General features: G+C 46.0%; 1 protein-coding gene across 3 annotated transcripts in view; it reads left to right on the plus strand.

Moving 5' to 3' along the window:
- The window catches only part of PPFIBP2 (PPFIA binding protein 2), a gene marked incomplete at its 3' end in the record, with an annotated part of 181,769 nt that overhangs the window by 61,131 nt on the left and 98,600 nt on the right, over positions 1-22,038 (plus strand). For all 3 annotated transcript variants that reach the window (XM_082844193.1, XM_082844196.1, XM_082844197.1), the window contains exon 2: positions 7,037-7,134. In XM_082844193.1, coding sequence (XP_082700319.1) covers positions 7,071-7,134 — 64 coding nt within the window. In that variant the 5' untranslated portion in view covers positions 7,037-7,070. The remainder of the gene's footprint in view (positions 1-7,036; positions 7,135-22,038) is intronic.

The following is a 22,038-nucleotide window of genomic DNA, read 5'->3' on the forward strand; positions in this document are numbered from 1 at the left end:
TCGGTAGCGCTCGGCGCCCCGATTTTGTCCTCTACACTGAACGCTTCATTGGTTTCTAGGGCACCCCTGTCTCGGTTCTCCTCTTCAGCCTCTTTCGCTGGTTCTCCTCCCTGACTGCACGTTGGAGTGTTTCAAAGAGTCCTGGGGCCTCTTTTCTTTTTTTTGTGGTCTTACACTGCTTAACTTACTTCACGCAGTTGTTTTAAATACCACCTTTATGCAAACGGCTCCCAGATTATCTCCAGCCCGGATTTCTCTCTGAATATCAGACTTGAATTTCCAAATGCCTACTCAGCGTATCTCTCTAGATATCCCGGGCATCTTAAACTGAGTATTTCCAAAACCAACCTCCTGATTTTCCCCATCCCTCCCTTCCCCACCCCCCACCCCCCGGCCGTTGCTCCTGCAGTTCTCCCCGCTCTCCCAGGGGCTCAGGGCAAAAGCCTTGCAATCATGTGTCACCCATCTCTCTCATGCCCACGCCCAATCTATCAGTAGAACTTACTGGCTTCGCCCTCATAGAACACCTACCATAATCATTGTGGTCCAAGCTGCCTTTATCTCTTGCCTGGTTTTCTTGTGTTCACTGCTGCACCGCCCCATCTTCCCCACCCGCAGTTCAAGCAGCAGCCGAAATGATCCTTTTAAAGGGTAAGTTAGACCCTCCTGTGCTCAAAACCCTCCACTGGGTTCCTGTCTCAGAAGAAATTTGGAAGGGAGGAAGAACAGTGCCCATCCTCAGGCACGTTGCTTAATCTGTTTGCTCCTCTGTAAAGGGGGAGAATAATTCCTAAGTGGCACGAGGGATTAAGTGAGATAATGTTGGATAAACTCTTAGTAGGTAGCTAACAGACACCTGCCCAATAATACGGTAGCTGCGAGAAGGGAGCGCACGTTAATCAAATCTCGACTCTGTGCCAGGCACACCACACGTTTTATCTCTTTTAATCTTTTTGATTGTTTTTATTTTTATCACTACTATATATCTGCACAATTTAAAGGCTCAAATAATTGTATATGATTTGTTAAAGTAGTCGTCTCCCCATCTACCCACCCCATTGCCCTTCCTCAGGTGCAGCCACTTCAAACTCTTAGTATTTTTATCCATATGACTGGGAAAATGCTTGTTCTGCTACTTTATTACTTTTTTTCAGTTGTCGTTATCTAGTGACTTCTGAGTTCCCACCCTAGAAGATAAGGAATCAGCTCTCTCTCCAACCTTGTTCCCACCACTCACGAGGACTTTTCCATCTCCCCATCCTGCCAGTGCAATTTCTGTTAAATCCACACGTTTGTGATGTTTTATTGTAAGGACGAAGATTATTTTTACTTTTTGGTTTCCTCAGAGTTCTTTTGTCATTTGCTTGGTTTGCTATTTTCTTATCATGGAATTAAACAAATTCTTCACCAACTGTATAGATCTCTGAAGATGTTCAGAGGCATCAGGTGTTCTGTTAATTTCCTATTACTAAAGAAATCTCTCCCAGAGCCTTTGGAAGCCCTCCAACATGGACCAACTGCCCTTTTCTGCTTGCTGCATAGCTGTCGCCCCAGCATCACCCTTATGTCTCTTATCACATTCTCCATGTCCTTGTGGGTTTATGTCTTTCAAAATAAATTCCTCTTGTTTCAGTGGGTAGCTAAAGTAGATGTTTGACTTCAATCTCCTATATTTATCTGAGCTCTACCTCTTGTTTACTTTTGCCCATAATGAGATTGCTTTTATACTGATTTTACAGATGAGACAGTTGAGGCTCAGAGAGATTAAGTAATCTCTTTAAAGACCCACAGCCATTATGCAGCAGAGCCAGGCTTTAACTCAAGACAGTCTGGCTATAAACCCTATGTTCTTACTTGTCCTTTAAAAAGAAAGTTAATATTGGTCGATATGGGATGTGATTGAGAATGTAGGCACTGCCGTCAATTTTCTTTGTATGTCTTCCCCATCTTTATTATTGTTTTTGTAATGCTGAAAATGGCTTCTTGCTCTACTATCCCAAAGAGGTAAGTTTCCTATATCCTTTTTTTTTTTTCCCTATATCCTTTTAAGAGGCCATCTCCTCAGCTTAGGGATAAAAACAGGTATTCCTTTAAATAACCATTTGAAGAAGGAGCCCCTGTGGTTTATGGGTGACCAGTAAATTGTGGGGAAGAGTCTTCGGTTTGTTGTGATGTGGTGATACTTCTTTACCACCTGTTGACCATTTGGGGCCAGGAGAGGTCTGAGATGAGTCTGAGTTTGGTGGTGGTGGGTTCCTGGCTGAGGGCTCCTTCCGCAGGTCTTGCTTTCTACGCAGGAATGTGGGCGCCCATCTGGCTGCAGCTGTGAGGAGTTGAGGTGCAGCCCCGGCAGGAGACCCTGGAGGGTACCAGGGACTCTAGATCTGTTTCTGATTCCTTCCTCCATCCAGGACAGTCCGAGCCTGCCCAAAACACTTGCATCCCTAACCACTTTTAGTGAGAGAAAAGTGGTTTATAAAATGGAATGGAAGCTTGCATTTCAGCATGGGTGGGACAAGTTAAGATTTAGTTGCCCAAGACTTACTTAGTCAGCCATTCCTGCCTCCTTCTGAGTCTCTGTTGCTGAGCGTGGGGGTGGTTAATACCGTATCTAAGTTACTGCCTTGGAGTCCACCAGGTGATGGGTGACTAATTGTGGCTCACTTTCTAAACTTCACCTAACCGTGCCTCCTATTCAGATTCAAAGTGCCAAACCAGCCTCTGTATGACACAGATCATGTGACTCTGACACCTCTCCCAGACACTGTCCTAAAACGTGGCTGTTCCTTCCTCGCTGGCTGGTCTCACAGCTGCAGGGTTGTTTCCTCCCTGGTTGGTAGCAAAGAGGAGGGTCAAGCCCTGTGTTAGGGGGGCCCAGCATCAGGTACCTTCACCGGTGGGCAGATGACAGCCTCTAGAGAGGCCTGTGGGGGAGGGGAAGGATGCATGAGGAATGGACCACACCTTTTCTTTCCTTAAACAACATTCCCTACCTTATCTTTGCAGCTCGGGGTGAGCCAGTTTCTTGGTTTGAGAAGGCTACCTGCTTGTCAGGGTCAAATGCAGGGCTGTGTTAATAGTCCAAGTGTCCAGAGAGAATGAAAACCGCTTTCGGCCAATACAGCAACCGTCACTGGACTGAGCGTGTTGAGAGCGCCGCGTCCTCCTCTGCCTGCTCCTCTCCTTCCTGGGCTGGTGGGGCGCCCCCCTTCAAGTCTCTCAGCTCCTCTGCTGTCCAGCCTGCGTGGCTGCCGCAGCTCCCCTCTCATGGGTGAAGAACCTGGTTTCACCTCCATTCCCCACCACCTGCTTAGAGGCTGCCCTGCCTTTCGCGCGCCCCTTTGGAGTTTGCCCTGGATCCTGCTCTCTTTCCCTGCCCTCGGGTTACTGCCTCTTGCAGATGTGCTCCGCCAGCCTCTTCACCTTACTCCTCTGCGGGGGGCCTCCTCGCACGCAGCTTCTGGTGCTTTGTGCACTTAAGCCCCACATCCCGGATGAACCTAGGCTCCCAAGGGAGGTGCTGTGTCTCTGTGGGGATGAACAGATACACTGAGTGCAGCCGGATGACACGTTTGCCTCTGGGACCCACAGTTCCTTGAACGCAGGGACTGATTGTCCCGGGGTGCATTACTGATGGGGAGCTCTAACCTTGTGAGGGAAGGAAATGGCTGTAGCTGCCAGAATGGGAATGGTCGGTGAATGGAATCGTGGCTTCCCTATTGCAGAGTGTCCGTGTTCACAGATGGGCCTGGAGGCCTAGCTCCTACGGCATGTTTGGCCTTTCAGCGGTCCCCCTTGTACCCCACACCACTGACCCCTCATAGCCGCTCTGCATCAGAGGCTGGCAGAGCCCGTTCTCCCTGCATCCTGCCGTCATCTCAGACCCAGAGCTGAGTTCATCAGCCACCCAAAGCAGGTTCTGCCTCCCGAGCGCTCGCAATCTTGCTGGCCCAGGTCCTGGGCCATAAAGATGATACACCTTTGACTCATATTTCCCTTCTCACCAGCTCCTACGGATCCACCCAACTTGCTCTCTGCCAGGTACAAACTCATCCTCGGGCAGAGGGCCCATGGGTCATCTGTCATGGCCCTTCTGTTGCAGGGGGCCTAGCTGGGCCCTCTGGGCTCAGCACCTTCTGACTGCTCTCTTACCTTTCACCCAGGTACTAAGGCCCCCAATGGAGCCAGTTTGCTGAAATATGAGATCTTTCTTTTTAAAAATCTCTCTCAAGTTTACATCTGGGGCCACTTGAGTTGCCAAGCACGGGCGTCCGGATCCCTGAAGCCGGGGGTGTAATTCCCAAGCTCCTCTCATTAATTGCCCTTATCACGCTGAAGTGAATTCCGTGGAGCGTTTTGACTCATGGTGAGCAGCCGGATGTTCCTGTATAATTTCGTCAACCGTTCTGACATTTGCCAACTACATCCTGTCTTTACATGTTTTCCTGCCTTTCATGCACTGCCCCCTCTGCCTGGAATCACCCTTGTCTACTGAGAAAGTTCCTACCCATCCTTTAAGGCCCAGGGAAATTACGTACCCGCCTCTATCAGCATACCTCACGCTGTGTCATAATTATCTGTTCATACTTCTGTCGTCTCCACTAGACTGCATGGTCCATGGGAGCAGGGATTAGGCCTGATTTATCAATATTCCCTCCAGTGTCCAGCACAACAGGGTTCAGGCCGTGTTGGCCACATGGATCCGTCTTTTATTCACAAGTATTTACTCATAAACTCCCTTGTGCCGGTCACTCTGCTACGCACCGGGCACGTTGGGGTGAGCAAGGCCAGTTAGCAAGGAAATGTAGATGGACGAGATTCTTCGGAACCGCTGTGCTGTCAAGGGGCTGCTTTAGATGCAGGCGTGCAAGGAAGGCGTCTCTGAGAAGAGACTTCAGAGCTGAGGCCCGAAGGCTGAGGACTGATGAGCCGTCCAGAGAGCTGGGGACGTGAGCTCAGGACAGAGGGACGGCAGGTGCACACTTGCAGAGGAGGAAAGGGGGCTTGGAGTCCTGGGGGAGCGGACAGGGACGGAGGCTGCCGAAGCATGGGGATCGAGGGGGAGGGCCGTGTGGGGCTGGCCTGGCCGGTTCCTGCCGAGCTGCTTCCGTTAGGTCACAGTATGGACTTTGGATTTGTTTTTGCTGGGAGCGGTTGGGAAGTCCTCAGAGGGTAGGACATGTTTGAGACTTTTAATACCCCATATGGCCAAGCAGATGCGCCTGTGCTGAACGCTGCCCCACTTCTGCTACCTCCCCTTGTCCTGCTGCCTCTTCTCCACCCACATCCCCTCCCCGGCTTGCTTCTATTCAGACCCTGAGATCTGCGCCCACACTTGCTCTGTAGCGGCCTGGGCTGCTCCTTTTTGCAGCCCTGCCTGGTTCCTGCCACAGCTCTGAGGTCCAAGTGAGGTTCCACCCCCCCGAAGCTCCTTTTCTCACTCCCCTGAGCTGATAGCCTGACGGTTCTTGCACTGCTGAGGCTCAGCGCCCATTTCTGACCATTTCTGGGCCTTTGCACCTGTAAGTCACGCCCTCCCCTTCCACGCGCATAGCTTATCTTTGCGTGCTTATCTCCTCCAAAGGACCAGCCTCTTGGGCTTCTTTGGGTTCTCCCTCCCTGAACCTACCCCATTTTAGTTTAAAGTCCTTCATCCGGTGAGCTATCCTGGCACAAATACATCCTGAGATTATCTCCTCACTTTAAAAAGCAAAAAAAAAAAAAAAAAAGGCTGAAGTTTATTGAGCCCTTACTACATGCAAGACATGCATTTTCAATGAAATATTAATTACTCATTTAACCATGACATCAGCCCTGTGAGTTAGGTGCTGTTATCATCCCTATTTCACAGATGAGGATACTGAGGTTTGGAGATCACACAGTAGATGGCAGAGCTGGCTTTGAACCCAGGGTATTTAACTGTTCCTACCTGGTGCTGTCCAGTGTGGTTCTTTGTGGTCCTGACATTCTTATCCACAGCATCTCCAAAGCCACTTTCCAGTGGTTGCTCACTTTCCTCTCTTCACTCCAAAGGTCTAACTTCATGGGTAAGATGAGCAGCAGAACCCCTTTTTCCCTGACCTGTGCCACCCTTGGGTCCAGGAGCTCTGCCTCTTTCCTCCGTCGCACTTAGGCCTATTGGGCACACCTGCCTCCAGTTCACAGACGTGAGCTAAGCCTCTTCTTAGGATTACAAATGCTGTCGTGTCGGTCTCTCCCTGCCACCCAGGAAGGGGGTGGGAAGCAAGAAAAATGAGAAGAGGCTGTAAGAAGACAGTTGAGCTGAAAGGCCTTTCTAAGAGGCAGAGCTGCCCGGAGATGGGGCCAACTGCCGCCTCTGACATTAGAAGGGAGACTCAGCGTTAGGGGAGTGGCTACACTGTACTTTTGGAGAAATTCTCCAGCCCTGGGAAGACGGGATTATGTACCTTGAATGGTGCTGGGTGGAGTAGAACTAAAATGGTAAGAGACAGTGCTCCTGGATCCAGGGACAGTACTCTCCCCACAACAGCGCGCCTGCAGCCTTCCCAGATGGGGCCCATTGGCCCACTTGAGAAGTGAAAGCGGCAGTTGAGGCCTCTCAGCCTGGGTCACACCTGCCCAAGGAGAGTGTTGCAGGTGTGAGACAAATGCAGATAGAAGACCGCCAATGCCTGCTGCGACCCACGGCTGCAGGGCACAGCCCGGCTTTCTTTTCCCCAACCTTAGGGGAGCCTTGAGCCGCCCCCAGGGGTGGCTGGAGCTTCTGGGGCCGTGACTGTAATGATGGTAGGAGTGGCAATCGCTGTCTCGCTGCTGCAGGTCACTCCAGAGAGCCCTAGTGGCTTTTCATGACACAAGCACATGCGGAAGATTCATGGATTAGGAACACGTGTGCCTGGAGGGCGAAGCCATGGCGATGGCAGAAACCACACGTGGGCTACCAAGATTCCTCTGAGAGTGCGGTTGTGATGGTGGACTTGAGAGGGCTTGGCGGTCTTGGGTACGTAATGTGGAACCCTGTAATTTTTCCTTTGTTCTGTATTTGAATTTTCAGTGAGAAGGAGGAGACTAAGCAGGGAAAAGGACTCATGGCTTCTGATGCGAGTCACGTGCTGGAAGCTGCCCTGGAGCAGATGGACGGGATCATTGCAGGTATGGTCAGGGGTCCTGGCAACCCACAGCTCATCCTCCGCACTGAGAAGCCGTTTCCTCTCATTGGACTTTTCCTTTGGGTGCAGAGACAAGGCCCCTGTTGGATTTCTTTTATTTTACTGTGTGCGCCACCTCTTTTTTAACAGTGCAAACTTGGACTCTTTGATATCTGGTGTGAGTCTAGGGCTCTGTTGAGAGTACAGTTGCACCATCTTTTAGCATCTGTATGACTGTATTGCAGTTTGGATCCTGGCTGCAACAGGTGCAGTGAGATTGATTTTATTGTCAAGTTTTCAGAGCACATCATGGCTTATTACAGTCGAGCTGAAACTTGCAATCTCGCAGACTTTGCCCCGAACACTGGTGTCAGTTCCCTTTCCCGGCTGGTCTCCAGTTTGTTTGAGAGTCAGGAAGCAGTTTTGTATTGATTCACCTAATCACCTGAAGAAGGTTCTATATGTTTTTTATCCATCGTAACTGTTTGGCTTCATGTTTGCCTTAGCCAGTTAGGATTATTCTCTAGACGAGATCCAGCAAAACTGGTTAATTGGAAAGGACTGCGAGTGGGCTGTTTGGGCTGATTAACTCCTCGATGGGGTCAACTGAAGCCCATACTGGTTAGAATAAGCCTGTCATTGTTGGAAATCTTTTCCTGCAGGCCCCAGGCCTTCTTTCTGTCCTTACCTGATACAGGTCAGTGGCCTTATTTGTTGACTGGGTGTGTTTCTTTGGGACTTTGCTCCTCGTTGTATGGAGCTAGGGCTGCGGGAAGAAGGTTTGGGCTGAGTGTGGCTAGAGCCCAGGGCATGCACAGAGCACCGGGCATTGCTCCCTTGCCTTTCCTTCCGTCCTGCAGATACACCTGACACACTGAGGGCTCTGGGTGTTTGCACCTGGGATAGAGGACGTGTTCTAGCTGTCATCTGTCAGGCTCTTAATTTCTCAGTGGGCAGAAGGGTCCTTGGGAGGCCGTGACTAACATCCCACTTTTCAGAGGCTCCAGAGGTTGGGATGTCCTGCTCTAGATCAGGGTCCCTGAAGCCCTACTGAGAGGAAATGGCCAAGAGCATGGGTTTCCTAGCAGTCCTTTCAGAGAGTCGCATCTGGAAGCTTCCGGGGCCTCCTGTGCATTGAGATCAGAGCCACAGGGTCAGACTCTCAGACCATCTCAGGCTGTCAGCACTGCTGAGCCCCCAGCCAAGGGGCAAGGAAGAGACTTTGAGAGCCCCTGGAGTGAGCAGAGCTCTTGGATGGCTAGGACGGATAAATGGGACACCGCCTAAAAAAGGTAGCCTTGTGTGAGGTCAGTTCCTCCTCCTGCCTCCTAATTTCCCCACACAGGCATTCCTGAAATGACAAAATCTCTGGCAAAATCCCCTCTGTCTGTGGGAGGGGACTGCATGTCTGGATCCTCGGGGCCTTGCCTTGGTTGGGGCTCTGCAGTGGGTGTGGAGGGTGGGCCCTGGTGTGGGTCGTGTGGATCCCGGAACACCCATCCTTCTTGCCTTCCAGTACTACGTGCTCCCTCCTTCTCCCATTTCCTGGCAGGCTTCTTCTGGAAGGGTTCCCCGGACTTCTCTGGAACAGACATGAGAGTTTGCAGGGAGGTGGTCTAAGATGTCCCAAGGCATCCTTTGTGGGTTAGTCGGGGGAGCATCTGTAGCCAGACTGCTTGGTTCAGATCCCAGCTCTGCCTCAAGTTACCTGCATGAACCATGCCTCCGTTTCCTCACATTAAAATGGGAATAATAATAGAACCCACCTAAGAAGGTTGCTGTGCTTATACATGTAAGGTGCTTAACACAAAGCTTGGCATATAGTAAGACTATAAAATATTAGCTCTTGATAAATTAATGAGGGACAAAAAGTCTTTACCATGCTAAGTCTTCTCTAGGGACACAGCGGAGTTCTCATTTATTCAGGTCCTTATTTCACCCATCTGTGTTTTGTAGTTTTCATTGTCTAGCTAAGGCTTGTGCATGCCTGCTAGACTTGCCTGGGGTCTTCAAGATTAATGCATGGTCTCTGAGCAGTCTCTGCTGTGCTCTTGCCCCCTTGTAGCCTGCCTTCCACAGAGCAGCAGAATAATCAAATCACATCACTCTCCCCACAACTCTTCAATGGCTTCCCATCTCAGGATAAAAATCTGAAGTCCCGGGCTTCCCTGGTGGCGCAGTGGTTGAGAATCTGCCTGCTAATGCAGAGGACACGGGTTCGAGCCCTGGTCTGGGAGGATCCCACATGCCACGGAGCAACTAGGCCCGTGAGCCACAACTACTGAGCCTGTGCTCCGCAACAAGAGAGGCCACGATAGTGAGAGGCCCGCGCACCACGACGAAGAGTGGCCCCCGCTCGCCGCAACTAAAGAAAGCCCTTGTACAGAAACGAAGACCCAACACAGCAAAAATTAATTAATTAATTAATAAACTCCGACCCCCAACATCTGGAAAAAAAAATCTGAAGTGAACACTCTATACGATTTGGCCTTTGGCTGCCTTTGTGGCTGCACCCCCTACACTTTCCATCTGGCTCGTCTCCCTTTAGCACTGGCTGTCTCAGGGCCTTTGTGCTTGCTGTCCCCTCTGCTGGAATGTTCTCCAAGTACACTCAGGTCAGATCTGTACTGAAATATCACCGTGTCTGAGGCCTTCCCTGACACTCTCTAATATAGCATCCCCACATCAGCCCCGTCCTTTTATCCTTTTTTTATTTCTTTATAGCACATATCACCATCTGACCCATTACGTTCATATTCGTCTCTTTTTTTATTATGTGCCTCATGCATCAGAATGTAAGCTCTATGATGACAGGGGCTTTGTTGCTGCATCTTCAGTGCAACGCACAATAGGGGTTTAATAGATGTCTGTCACGTGTACTTTATTTACTTTTGTGAATCAGCTCCCCTGTTCATTGATTAGGAGGCAGTTACTGGTTTCCGTGCCTGTGTTTTATCTGGCTGCATGCTGAACTTCGCTGATTATTTTCTCTACTTGTACCTTTGTTTGGCTGATTCTTTTGGAACAATCACTAATTTTCTCGAAAAGTCGGTGGTTGGTACCTCCCGTGAGCCATCTCTTACGTAGTAATTGGCTCACACAGACGTTTGACGGGAGCTATTTGACAGAGAATGCAACACTGAGGTTATTAGCGAGTGTCTGGAGGGCATATGTGCTGTGCCATTTGCAATAAAAAGCATGATAATTACTGAATGCTTTTGTGTGGGATACTTTTCCTCAAGATTATTAAAACCATCCTCATTTTCAAGTTGGCTGGGCCAAATTGGGCCACAGAGCTTAGGGATTTTTGTAATTAATTAACGTAGACTGCAGAGTTAGATGGGCTGTGGGGATTTGGATCCCAGCTCAGCCACTCACTACTAGCTGTGGAATCTTTGCGCGAATCGCTTAATCCCTCTCTGAGCCTCAGTTTCCTCATATATAAAACCGTGGCAATAACAGTACCCATCTCCTATTATTGGGAGGATTAAATGAAGGCAAAGAAGGCACTTAGCACAATGCCTGGCACTTGGCAAGTGCTCACCTGGTCTAGGTTACGCTTGGTTTTGTTGATATTAGTACTGACATTAGTTTTGCTGCCCAAGCTATAGTGCTGGTAAAGGACAGAACTAAAATTTGAGTCCAGGGCCATCTGAGCCTCTTCTGGGCTCCATTCATTCCCGGGTTGGTTTTATGGCGAAGTGTAGCCAAGCCCTGGGGTTCTGTGGGGCCATCTACAGGAGAAGAGAGTTAACTGGGTGGAGGGTCCGGTCCTGTTCTTGCCCATCCCCACCCCCACCCCCGCCCCCTCCCCTTCTCTTGGCCACAGTGGCTTTGCTCTCTTCTCTTACACATTCGACTTCCAAGTGAGGGCTCCTTTGCTTAAGGGTGGAGCAGCTGAAAGAAAGTTTGAAGATTGTGGCAGCAAATCTTGATACACAGATCCTGCAGAAGTGACGTTTTTGTGTTAACATTAAAGTCGTCCTTTTTAAATTTCTATTCTCTCGTTCAGTTGAAATGGAAGGATGTCAAGTAGCACCACCAGCACTTTCAACACTCAGTTGCTTTTGCATCTGTTAAAGTACTCAAGCAAGTGCGCGAGGACTGTATTCTCTCACTTTATGAAAACACAATTACACTTATTTCAGTGAAAGAAATTTTTATGGGCTTCCTGCGTGCCCGAAATAGCAAGCACTTATGCAGAAACAAGAGGGATTCCTACTAAAATAGACACAATTCCTTCAATAATGATTATTAATAATCATAACACTATATAACAAGGACTTTCCCTTTATTAATTACTCTATAGTATGATAGGCTACTCTTCACTTTCCAAAACTCTTTCCTTAGGGCATGTGATACCGCTGTTGATGTAATTAAGCCTTTAATGCAAAAAAGGTGCCCCTGTCCTCCAATGAATGTAAACGGTGTAAAACGGTGTAAATAGTGCAAGAGATTATCGCTCGTAGAAGCAACCGGGCCGGGAGCACTTGGAGGACATCCTGATACACAAGTGCCAAGTACACCCCTGCAGGGCCACACATGGTGACCCTCATCATCTCAAGGCATTCATCTGCTCTGGAGGTATGAGAGAAGGAAATGCCTTCTAAGCAGAAGTAGGAAATGAAGCAGAAATGTGAAGTGAAACTCCTTGCTAAGATGGATTCTTGAAACCTGAGTAAGTGTATCCCAGGTGTGACTGTACTTAATTAGAACCCAAGAATTTTATAGCAGAAAGTTGGGAAGAGGTGACTGTTAAAAAACCCAGGACTCTTGTCAAAATGATTTGTTTCTAATACAAAAGACCATTGTTGTAAGTTCCAGTATGATGTTAACCTTTGATCTGGTCTTCCTCCTGATTAGTCCCTGTGATTCAGCCTACAAATAACACCATAATTGAATTACACTGTTGATGATCGAAATTGGACACTATACTGCTTAATTACACCCCTCTGGATAGCCCAGAGCAACTGCCGCATACGCTAATTTTGCATAGGGCTTCATCTGTGGGCTAATGGGGTCAGCGGCTGCGTCTGTAATAGGACCAGAGAACCCCTGGTCAGGACCCAGGGGACCACTTACTCCTCTTTGCTGGGGCAGGAGGTTACTCCTGCAGTTATCTATGAGCTATACGTATTGATGAGGAATAGTTAGGAGGAATGTGTTTTATAACAGTTAAACAAAGAGGTTGCTCTGCCCTGGCCTTTCTGCCAACTCTGATTAGTGTCTGCTTTTTTTTAAAGACTGTGTGAGGGCAGAGAAAGTTCTGATCAAGACTGTGATTATTCACTTTGGCCCATGAATGATTTCAGCTGTGGTGTTAAAGGCTGATGATTGAGTCCAAGCTCTGAACATTTAGTTGGTCTTGTTGTGCCCTCTCCGAGGCCGATCAGCATAGAGTGGTCATTGGTAACAAAGCCACCTGTTTCCCAGTCAGGACTCAGGTTGAGAGTCCTCTGCTATGAAACTGACCTGAGGAGAGTCAGGGTGGAATTTTAGAGGTGCCTAGCGGGCTGAGATGTCCAAGACTGCCCTTTGTGTGAAGAGGTCGGAATGGCCCACAGTGGGGCTGCGAGCCCTACTCAACAGCCATCATCACTCCTTCATGGCTCTGTAGCCTCATTTTCTAATCTCTGAAAGAGTGTGAGTAAAGTTGGAATTATCATTTGTTCCTTAAATCCTTGCTTATAGTTGTAATTATAGGAACTGACCTGTAAAACCATCTGGACCTTGTATTTTCTCATTGGAAGATTGTCTTTTTGTAACGGTTAGGGACAGTCAGGTTTTAATTTTTCCTCTGTTGAGTTTTGGCACATTATATTTTTCTAGATATTTGTGTATTTTACCAATGTTTTCCATTTTGTTAGCATATGGTTGCTTATTGTATTTTATCTTTTTAAGACCTGCTGCTTGTTATATCTGTTTTTTAATCCTAGTATTGCTTATTCGTGCCTTCTCTTTATTTTTTGATCAATCTTGCCAGAGACTTTTTTTTTAACTACTTTTTTCAAAGAATTGACTTGTTTTTGCTGATCAGTCACCATAGTAGGTGTGTATATTATTTATTCTGTAAATAGTTAAATGTGTATATGTATCAGCCCAGGTTCTTCAGAGAAACAGAACCAATAGGGTGCGCGCGCGCGCGCGTGTGTGTGTGTGTGTGTGTGTGTGTGTGTGTATAGAGAGAGACACATAGAGCAAGAGACAGAGAGAGAGAGAGAGAGAGAGAGAGAGATTTATTTTAAGGAATTGGCTCACATGAATGTGGAAGCTGGCAAGTACAAAAATCTACAGGCTAAGCCAGCAGCCTGGAGTGCCAGCAAAGAGCCAGTGTTGCAGTTCAAATCCGAAAGCCATCTGTTGGAAGATCCCCACTTCTTCTAGAGCAGGGATCCCCAACCCCCGGAAACCCCTGTTAGGAACCAGACCGCAAAGCAGGAGGTAAGCAGCGAGCAAGCGAAGCTTCATCTGCTGCTCCCCATGGCTCGCGTTACCGCCTGAACACCCGCCCCCACTCCTGCCACCGCTGGTCTGTAGAAAAATTGCCTTCCGCAAAACCGACCCCTGGTGCCACAAAGGTTGGGGACCACTGTTCTAGAGAGGTCAGTCTTTTTCTATTAAGATCTTCCACTGATTGGGTGAGGCCCACCCACACTATGGAGGGCAGTCTGCTTTGGTCAAACTGCTGATTTAAATGTTAATCTCATCCAAAAAATACCTTCACAGAAACATGTAGAATAATGTTGACTTAATATCTGAGTACCACGGCCTAGCCAAGTTGACACATACAATTAACCATCACAGTATGTACAGATATATAGGCATTATGTATCTATGCTTAATATATATACATATTTAACTTCTTTGAATATCTGTTCTTTATTGTTTATCATTTTCTGCTCTACTTACTTGAATGTATCTGTTCAACTTAACAAATCAACCAATAATATATAACAATATGTATTTAAAATTGATTGCTAACTTAATTCTGTTGTGGTTAAAGTGTTTTCTGATACCTACTCTCTGGAATTTATTGATACTTGCTTTGTAGCCTTGACGAGAACATTGCCAGTTTTCATTAATGTTCTATGTGTGCTTGCAAGGTGTGTGCATTTTCCAGTTATTACGTGCCATGTTCTATAATTGTCCATTACATCCAACTTATTTGAATCTTCTCTACCAATACTGTTTTTTTTTTTTTTTTTTTGGTCTGCTTGATCTTACCAGTTTCTGAGAAATACTTATTAAAATCACTCTGCTCAATGGTGTATTTGATCCCCTATACTCGTGGACATTTTGCCTTCTATTTTGAAGGTGTTTTAAAAATTTTTATTTATTTATTTTTAAAAATTGAAGTATATTTGATTTACAATGTGTTGTTTCTGGTGTACAGCAAAGTGATTCAGATATATATATATATATATATATATATATATATATATATTCTTTTCCATTATAGGTTATTACAAGATATTGAATATAGTTCCCTGTGCTGTACACTAGGTCCTTGCTGTTTATCTATTTTATATTTATATATAGTGGTGTGTATCTGTTAACCCAAACTCCTAATTTGTCCCTCCCCACAGCTTTCTCCTTTGGTAACCATAAATTTGTTTTCGATGTCTGTGAGTCTGTTTCTGTTTTGTAAATAAGTTTATTTGTATCATTATTTTAGATTCCACATATAAGTGATATCATATGGTATTTGTCTTTCTCTTTCCGACTTGCTTCACTTAGTATGATAATCTCCAGGTCCACCCATGTTGCTGCAAATGGCATTACTTCATTCTTTTTAATGGCTGAGTAATATTCCATTGTGTGTGTATGTGTATATATATCATATCTTCTTTATCCATTCATCTATTGATGGATACTTAGGTTGCTTCCATGTCTTGGTTATTGTAAATAGTGCTGCTGTGAACATTGGGGTGCCTGTATCTTTTTGAGTTACAGTTTTCATCTTTTCCAGATATATGCCCAGTTGTGGGATTGCTCCACCATACAGTAACTCTATTTTTAGTTTCTTAAGGAACCTCCTTACTGCTCTCCATAGTGGCTGTACCAATTCACATTCCCACCAGCAGTGTAGGAGGGTTCTCTTTTCTCCATACCCTCTCCAGCATTTATTATTTGTAGGCTTTTTGATGATGGCCATTCTGACTGTTGTGAGATGATACCTCATGTAATTTTGATTTGCATTTCTCTAATAATTAGTGGTGATATTGAGCATCTTTTCATGTGCCTGTTTGCCATCTGTCTTCCTTGGAGAAATGTCTAGGTCTTTTGCCTTTTTTTAATTGGGTTGTTTGTTTTTTTGCTATTGAGTTGTGTGAGCTGTTTGTATATTTTGGAAATTAATCCATGGTCGGTAGCATCATTTGCAAATATTTTCTCCCATTCCATAGGTTGTCTTTTCATTTTGTTTATGGTTTCCTTTGCTGTGTGAAAAGCTTATAAGTTTGATTAGGTCCCATTTGTTTATCAACTATTTTATTTTTTGATTTCTACTTGTCCCACTCTTTCTACACTTCCCTTACCCCCTTTTTTTTTTTTTTTGCGGTACACGGGCCTCCCACTGTTGTGGCCCCTCCCGTTGCGGAACACAGGCTCCGGATGTGCAGGCTCAGCGGCCATGGCTCACGGGCCTAGCCCCTCTGCAGCATGTGGGATCTTCCCGGACCTGGGCTCGAACCCGCGTCCCCTGCATCGGCAGGCGGACTCTCAACCACTGTGCCACCAGGGAAGCCCCCCTTACCCCTTTTTAATGTTTGAAAACATCAAATTGTTTATGTGTGTTCTTATTCCAGAATCAAGGCCAAATTTCCTTCTGTGGGGTGATTTTTTTCTAGTTGGTAGACTGAGGATATTGCCCTTTTGCATCCTGGCTTTATGCAGAGGTCTGCCATCTGACCTCTCCCTTTGCTCAGGCCCTAAGCTTTGTCTCCTGTCCTCAAGTGGCCCATTCAAGCTGAGGTGTTGAGCCACCAGGGAATTGGCCTGCAGGGTAAACACCAGCTCACATGCTCTCTTTCTCCTGAGCTACTGAGCTCTGAAAATTTCCTTCAGTTCAGTTGCTTTAAAAAGTGTATGTATGGAAAAAAAAAAAAGTGTATGTATGTGTGTTTTTTAATTTGGGGTGTCCTTTGGGATTTTTCTGAGCACAACTAGTCTGTTACCACCTGCCCTGTTGCAGCTATAATGCAGTTACCTTCCTTGCCTCATGGCCCCTTCCTCCATCTTCAAAGCCAGCAAGGTCAGGGCAAGTCCTCATGTCACGTCTCTCTGACCCTTTCTTCTGCCTCCCTTTTATGATTTAAGAGCTCATGTGATTAAAACTCCAGGATAATATCTCCATCTCATGATTCTTAATCACATCTGTAAAGTCCCTTTTGCCATATTAGGTAACAAACACATTCATAGTTTCCAGGGATTAGGATGTGGGCATCTTTGGGAGGGTCATTATTCTGTCTACCACAAAGATTAATAAATAACATTCCTTACAACACTGTAAATCAACTATACTTCAATAAAATATTTAAAAAGAATAACAGCCCATTATTCCCCTCCTAGTTTGGTTCCAGTCAAGGAACAGACAAAGGAGTCAGCCAGAAAGAGATCAAAATATCAGCTTTATCATGAGTTTCACTGATTAGGAAAGTTAGCTTGACCTGAAGCCACAGTCAGGAAGGACCTTGAATCCACTCATCCTACACACATACCCCAAACTGAACTCAATCCCAGGCTACAGACTTCCACCTTCTGGGGCAGAGCTTGTCTCAGAAAAAGCTTCCTCAGAAGCTAATGCTTGCATACGGGGACGGGCAGCTCCAGAGAGAATTCCATCTTTTAGTTCTGTCATCAGAAGAGGCCTTCCGCCATTGAGGAAAAATTGAGTAAGGGGAGGCAGGTAGAAACCACTCTCCCCTCCCACAGAAATATGGAGACTGGAATTGTACCCATGATAGCGATTCTTGATTTTTTTTTTTTTAATATTTATTTTTGCTGTGTTTGGTCTCCGTTTCTGTGCGAGGGCTTTCTCTAGTTGCGGCAAGCGGGGGCCACTCTTCGTCGTGGTGCGCGGGGCTCTCACTGTCGCGGCCTCTCGTTGCGGAGCACAGGCTCCAGACGCGCAGGCTCAGTAGTTGTGGCGCACGGGCTTACTTGCTCCGCGGCATGTGGTATCTTCCCGAACCAGGGCTCTAACCCATGTCCCCTACATTAGCAGGCGGACTCTCAACCACTGCGCCACCAGGGAAGCCCGCGATTCTTGATTTTTGTCGAGACTTTGTGTATGGCCTACTCTATAGTCAGTTTTGAAAAAATGCTTTATATGTGCTTGAATACAATGTGCCACCTCTAGTTGTTTGGGGTATAGTTCTTTATGTGCCTTTTGCTGTTTTGATAATCACCACTTTATTTTTTAATTTTCTTTTTAGGTCTGCTTGACCCGTCATTTCCCAAAGGAGAGGGTCTTTTTTACACACCATGGGATTTAGTTTTGTAAATTTGTGTTTAGGATTTGATATGTGAGTTCATCAGTGAGAAGACTCGTCATTTGCCTTTGTAGTACTCAGAACTTCTAAATTGTTCAGTTCCAGGGGCACCTTTCACACTCTGGTCTACAAGTTGTACTGGCAGGCTCTCCTTATCGAGACAGCTGGGAGCAGTCCATCCTTTTCTCTACTGAACACCAGTTAGATTAGAATTATTCACTTCCTGAACGTTGGCTAGAGCTAACTTGTAAAAACATTTGGCCTGGTATTTTCTCTGTGGAAAAATATTAAATTATGGCTCAATTATTTATAGGTCTATTCAGATGATTTTTTTGTTGTTTTTTATCATTTTATCCAGTGATTGTGTGTGTGTGTGCACAGCACAGGCTCTAGGCGTGCGGGCTTCAATAGTTGTGGCTCGCGGGCTCTAGAGCACAAGCTCAGTAGTTATGGTGCACAGGCTTAGCTGCTCCGCGGCATGTGGGATCTTCCCGGACCAGGGATTGAACCCTGCACTGGCAGGCGGATTCTTAACCACTGCGCCACCAGGGAAGCCCCGCCACCCCCTTTTTACAGACAGGAAATTGAAGCATAGAGAGCTTAACTAGAAAGCATAATTAGGAAAAAATACAAGATCCATCAGATCTCAAAATCTAAGTTCTTTCATCGTCCCATATTATATAAACTAGTCTTAGCTCTCAAAGGAAGGTGTTGAAACAAAGACCTTAGGTCTAAGTAGTTGTTAGAGAATGTACAGGACATATGGTCCAATGGTCTCCATTCTGGGTCTTCAGTGGAGGTGTCTGATGGTGCCCAGGAGGCTGCAGATCTGTGTCTTGAGGGTGAAGCTGCAGCTCCTCTGGGATTCAAAGGCTCTGCCTGGGTAACAACTTGCTATAAGTATTCTTGTCTCATGCATTTTGTCATACTGTGTACCCCTGAAGAGCTTCAAGAAGAAATAGAAAATAGTCCTGGAGGCCAGAAAGTCTGAGATCAAGGTGCCAACAGGGTTGATTTCTGGTGCGACCTCTCTTCCCAGCTTGTGGGCTATCTTCTTCTCGCTGTGTTCTCACATGGCCTTTCTTCTGCTGGTTTTGGAAGAGTCTTGCAGAGAGGCAGGAGGTGGCTGCAGCTGACCCTGGGAAACAGACCCTGGCTGCAGCCACTCTTGGGTGCTCCCCCCGCCCCCCCCGGATGTGTTTTTCATCCCACTCCTTTTTGGTTGGTGCAGTTTTTCCTGCTTCATGAAGTAGATCCTTTAAAATCCCTTCAGGAATAGCCTGCCAGTAATAAGTTGCACGAGTCATTATGTGAAAAATGACCTTACTTTAGTCTTCATCTTGAGCGGTAGTTTATCTTGTACAGGTTATAGGTTGGTAGCTACCTGTAGATATTATTTTGTGGTCATCGGGACTTTGCTGATGAGAAGTCTCTTGACAGTCTGTCTTTTATCTCTGGTTGCTTTTAAATTTCCTCTGTCCTTGGTGTTCTTCAGTTTCACTGCGTTGTTTCTAGGATGGGTTTGTCTTGATGTATCGTTTTTGGGACTCAGTGTGTGTCTTTTAAACTGAGAAGACTCAAGATTTTATTTGTGACAAATCCATAGCCATTTTCTCTTTGTTGCTTCTGCTTCACTCTATATACTTCCTTCCACTTTCCATTCCAGTAATTTTCTTATCTGTTATTTAACCTGTGCACTAAATTTCTCACTTGAATGATTGCATTCTTCATTTTGGTTTCCACGTGGCTCTTTTTCAAATTGTTCTGTGCTTTTCTCGCTCCTTCTTATTCTTGCATTAAAGTTTCTATTTCTCTCATTTTTTTCCTTCAATTATGTAAAACATATCATATATGTCCAAATAGATTCCCAAATAGACAAGTACTCATAATATTAATTTATTGATTACGTTACTTGTATAGTTATAAGCATTATGTAAAATAATTATGGATTTCTTATCTCACTGGCACATTTTTAATAATGATTTTATTCAAGCGTTTTACATTTATCTCCAACATACTGTGTTTATTATTATGAGAGCTGCTTGTTGAATAATTTTAGCATCCCAGAACAGTTGAAGAGCATGTGGGGATGTTGATAAAATGTAGAGGTGGGGTCCGAGAGTCTGCATTTCCACCAAGCTCCCAGGTAATGCTAGTGCAGCTGACAGGCACAGCACTTTTGATGTGCAGAGTTTTAGAGCAGCGGTCCCCAACCTTTTTGGCACCAGGGACCGGTTTCGTGGAAGACAATTTTTCCATGGATGGTGGCAGTGGGGAGTGGTGGGGGGAGGTGTTGGTTCAGGCGGTAATGCGAGCGATGGGGAGTGACGGGGAGCGGCAGAAGAAGCTTGGCTCGCTCGCTCACCCGCCGCTCACCTCCTGCTGTGCAGTCCGGTTCCTAACAGGCCACGGACCAGTACTGGTCTGCGGCCTGGGGGTTCGGGACCCCCATTTTCAGGCCCATCATCTTCACTTTTCAGTTGCTGTAAATACAGCACTTTAAAAATTCACCTATGATGCTCTCAATAGATATTTCATCTTACGCCAGAGAACCCCCATCTGCATGATAAAGGATCTTTTTTTTTAACATCCACAAATAAAATATTTTATTTATTTTTCAACAAATGGTTTTGGAACAATTGAATAGCCATAGTTAAAAGAAAAAAGAACCCTGACCTAATCCTCATACTTTGTACAAAATTAACTCTGGATCAATCATAAATCAAAATGCAAAATATGAAGCTACAGAACATTTAGAATAAAGCATAGGAGAAAGTCTCTGTGACCTTGAGTAATACAAACAAGTGTATATTAGAGGTAAACAATAATGAATTTATTACAGTTTGGATGTGCAGGGTAAGGTCATAAAATCCTGTTGTACTTGCCAGGGAAGAAGGGAAAGCTTCACAGTGGGTAGTGGTCCGTGGAGGAGAAGCAAGTGGAGGGTCTCTTTGGAAGGGACATTTTTTTTTTTTCTTGTGCCATTTTTCATTAAGTGTTTATTAGCCTTTGGGGGGCTCGTGATGATCTTAATTCAAATTTCATTGCATAATAAAGCGACAGGGACATCCTGCTCTCAGCATGACAGCCAAGGGAGCTCTACAGATCTGCTCAAATGTGAAGCTGGAGAAAATCAGTTTTTACAGAATGCAAAGAGCCTTTCTCTGGAAATGATCCTGAGCCATTTCACTGAAGAAACATTTATTCCATAGAATCTACCAGAACTTGGTAAGAACTATGAGCGTCTGTGGTCTTTGAACCAAGGTGTGTGCCCTCCCTCCCTGCTCTGGCTCAGCAGGGCAGAAGCCCACCCCAGGCTGGGGGAGCCACGCACACAGGGACCCCCGCTCCTGGCATCCAGCTGCTGGACTATCTTCCCAGGAGGGCAGGATGTCAGCGTTTCTCATCCTGCCCCCCAGAGATCTGTGTTTGGGGCTAAACACTGAGTGAATGTGGCTGAGAGGTGGGGGGGGGGTCCCTTCTCCGGCTCAGACCCCCTCGTGGGACCAGACTGCACATTGGGCTCAGAGCACTGAGAATGCTGGTTCCCTGTTACCCTTGCTGTGGCTTGTGGCAGGTGGAGTGGTCCGTGCAGTAAAAGATCATTTTTTAGAAGTTTATCTTATATGTATATATTTCTAAATTGTTCAACATATGTACTTTGTGTAAGTGAAGACAGGCTAAGTTATGCTGCAATAACAAACAGTCCCAGAATGTCAGCAGCTTGAAACAGCTCATACAGGTTCCCCCCGGGTCTACTTAGAGCTCTGGTCCACATCATCTTCCCTTTGGAACACGGGCTGATTCAGTCCCCACCGTTGCCAGAGACCAGAGCAAGTGAAAGAGATATGAGGAATTGTGCTCTGGTTCCTAAAGACTTTCTCCCAGAAGTGACACATATCACTTTTCATGTTTATTGCCCAGAGGAAGTCATGTGGCTGTGAGTAACTTCAAGGGGCAGAGTGTTATCCTACTATGAGCTTAAGCAGAGGAGAACCAAAACATTTCTGAATAACCCTAATTACTACTACACACATACTTAGTTGCTTTTGAAAGCGATCATTAAAAGGCCTTCAGTGAAATCCTATATTTGCATTTTATGTTGTCTTGCCTTCCCCTAACAATTACTGAATCTGTATTAAATTTTGGTTGTGGGTGCTTAAAATAAAAATTCTCAGGTTGTCCTCTCTAAACATCAAAATTTGACATTGATCAACGTTGATTTGCTAGTCAATGATTTCCACTTAGGCTGCACATTAGAATCACCTGGGGAGCTTTTTGTTATCCCAGGTCAGCCTCAGACCGATCAAATTAGAACCTCTGGAGGTTGGGACCCTGGCATCTGTAGTTTGTAAAACTCCCCAAGTGATTTCAGTCTGCATGTAAAATTGAAGTCCCCTGTGTTAATCTATCTT

This window comes from Leucopleurus acutus, assembly GCF_964270905.1.
Source record: "Leucopleurus acutus genome assembly, chromosome: 8".
Taxonomy (NCBI): domain Eukaryota; kingdom Metazoa; phylum Chordata; class Mammalia; order Artiodactyla; family Delphinidae; genus Leucopleurus; species Leucopleurus acutus.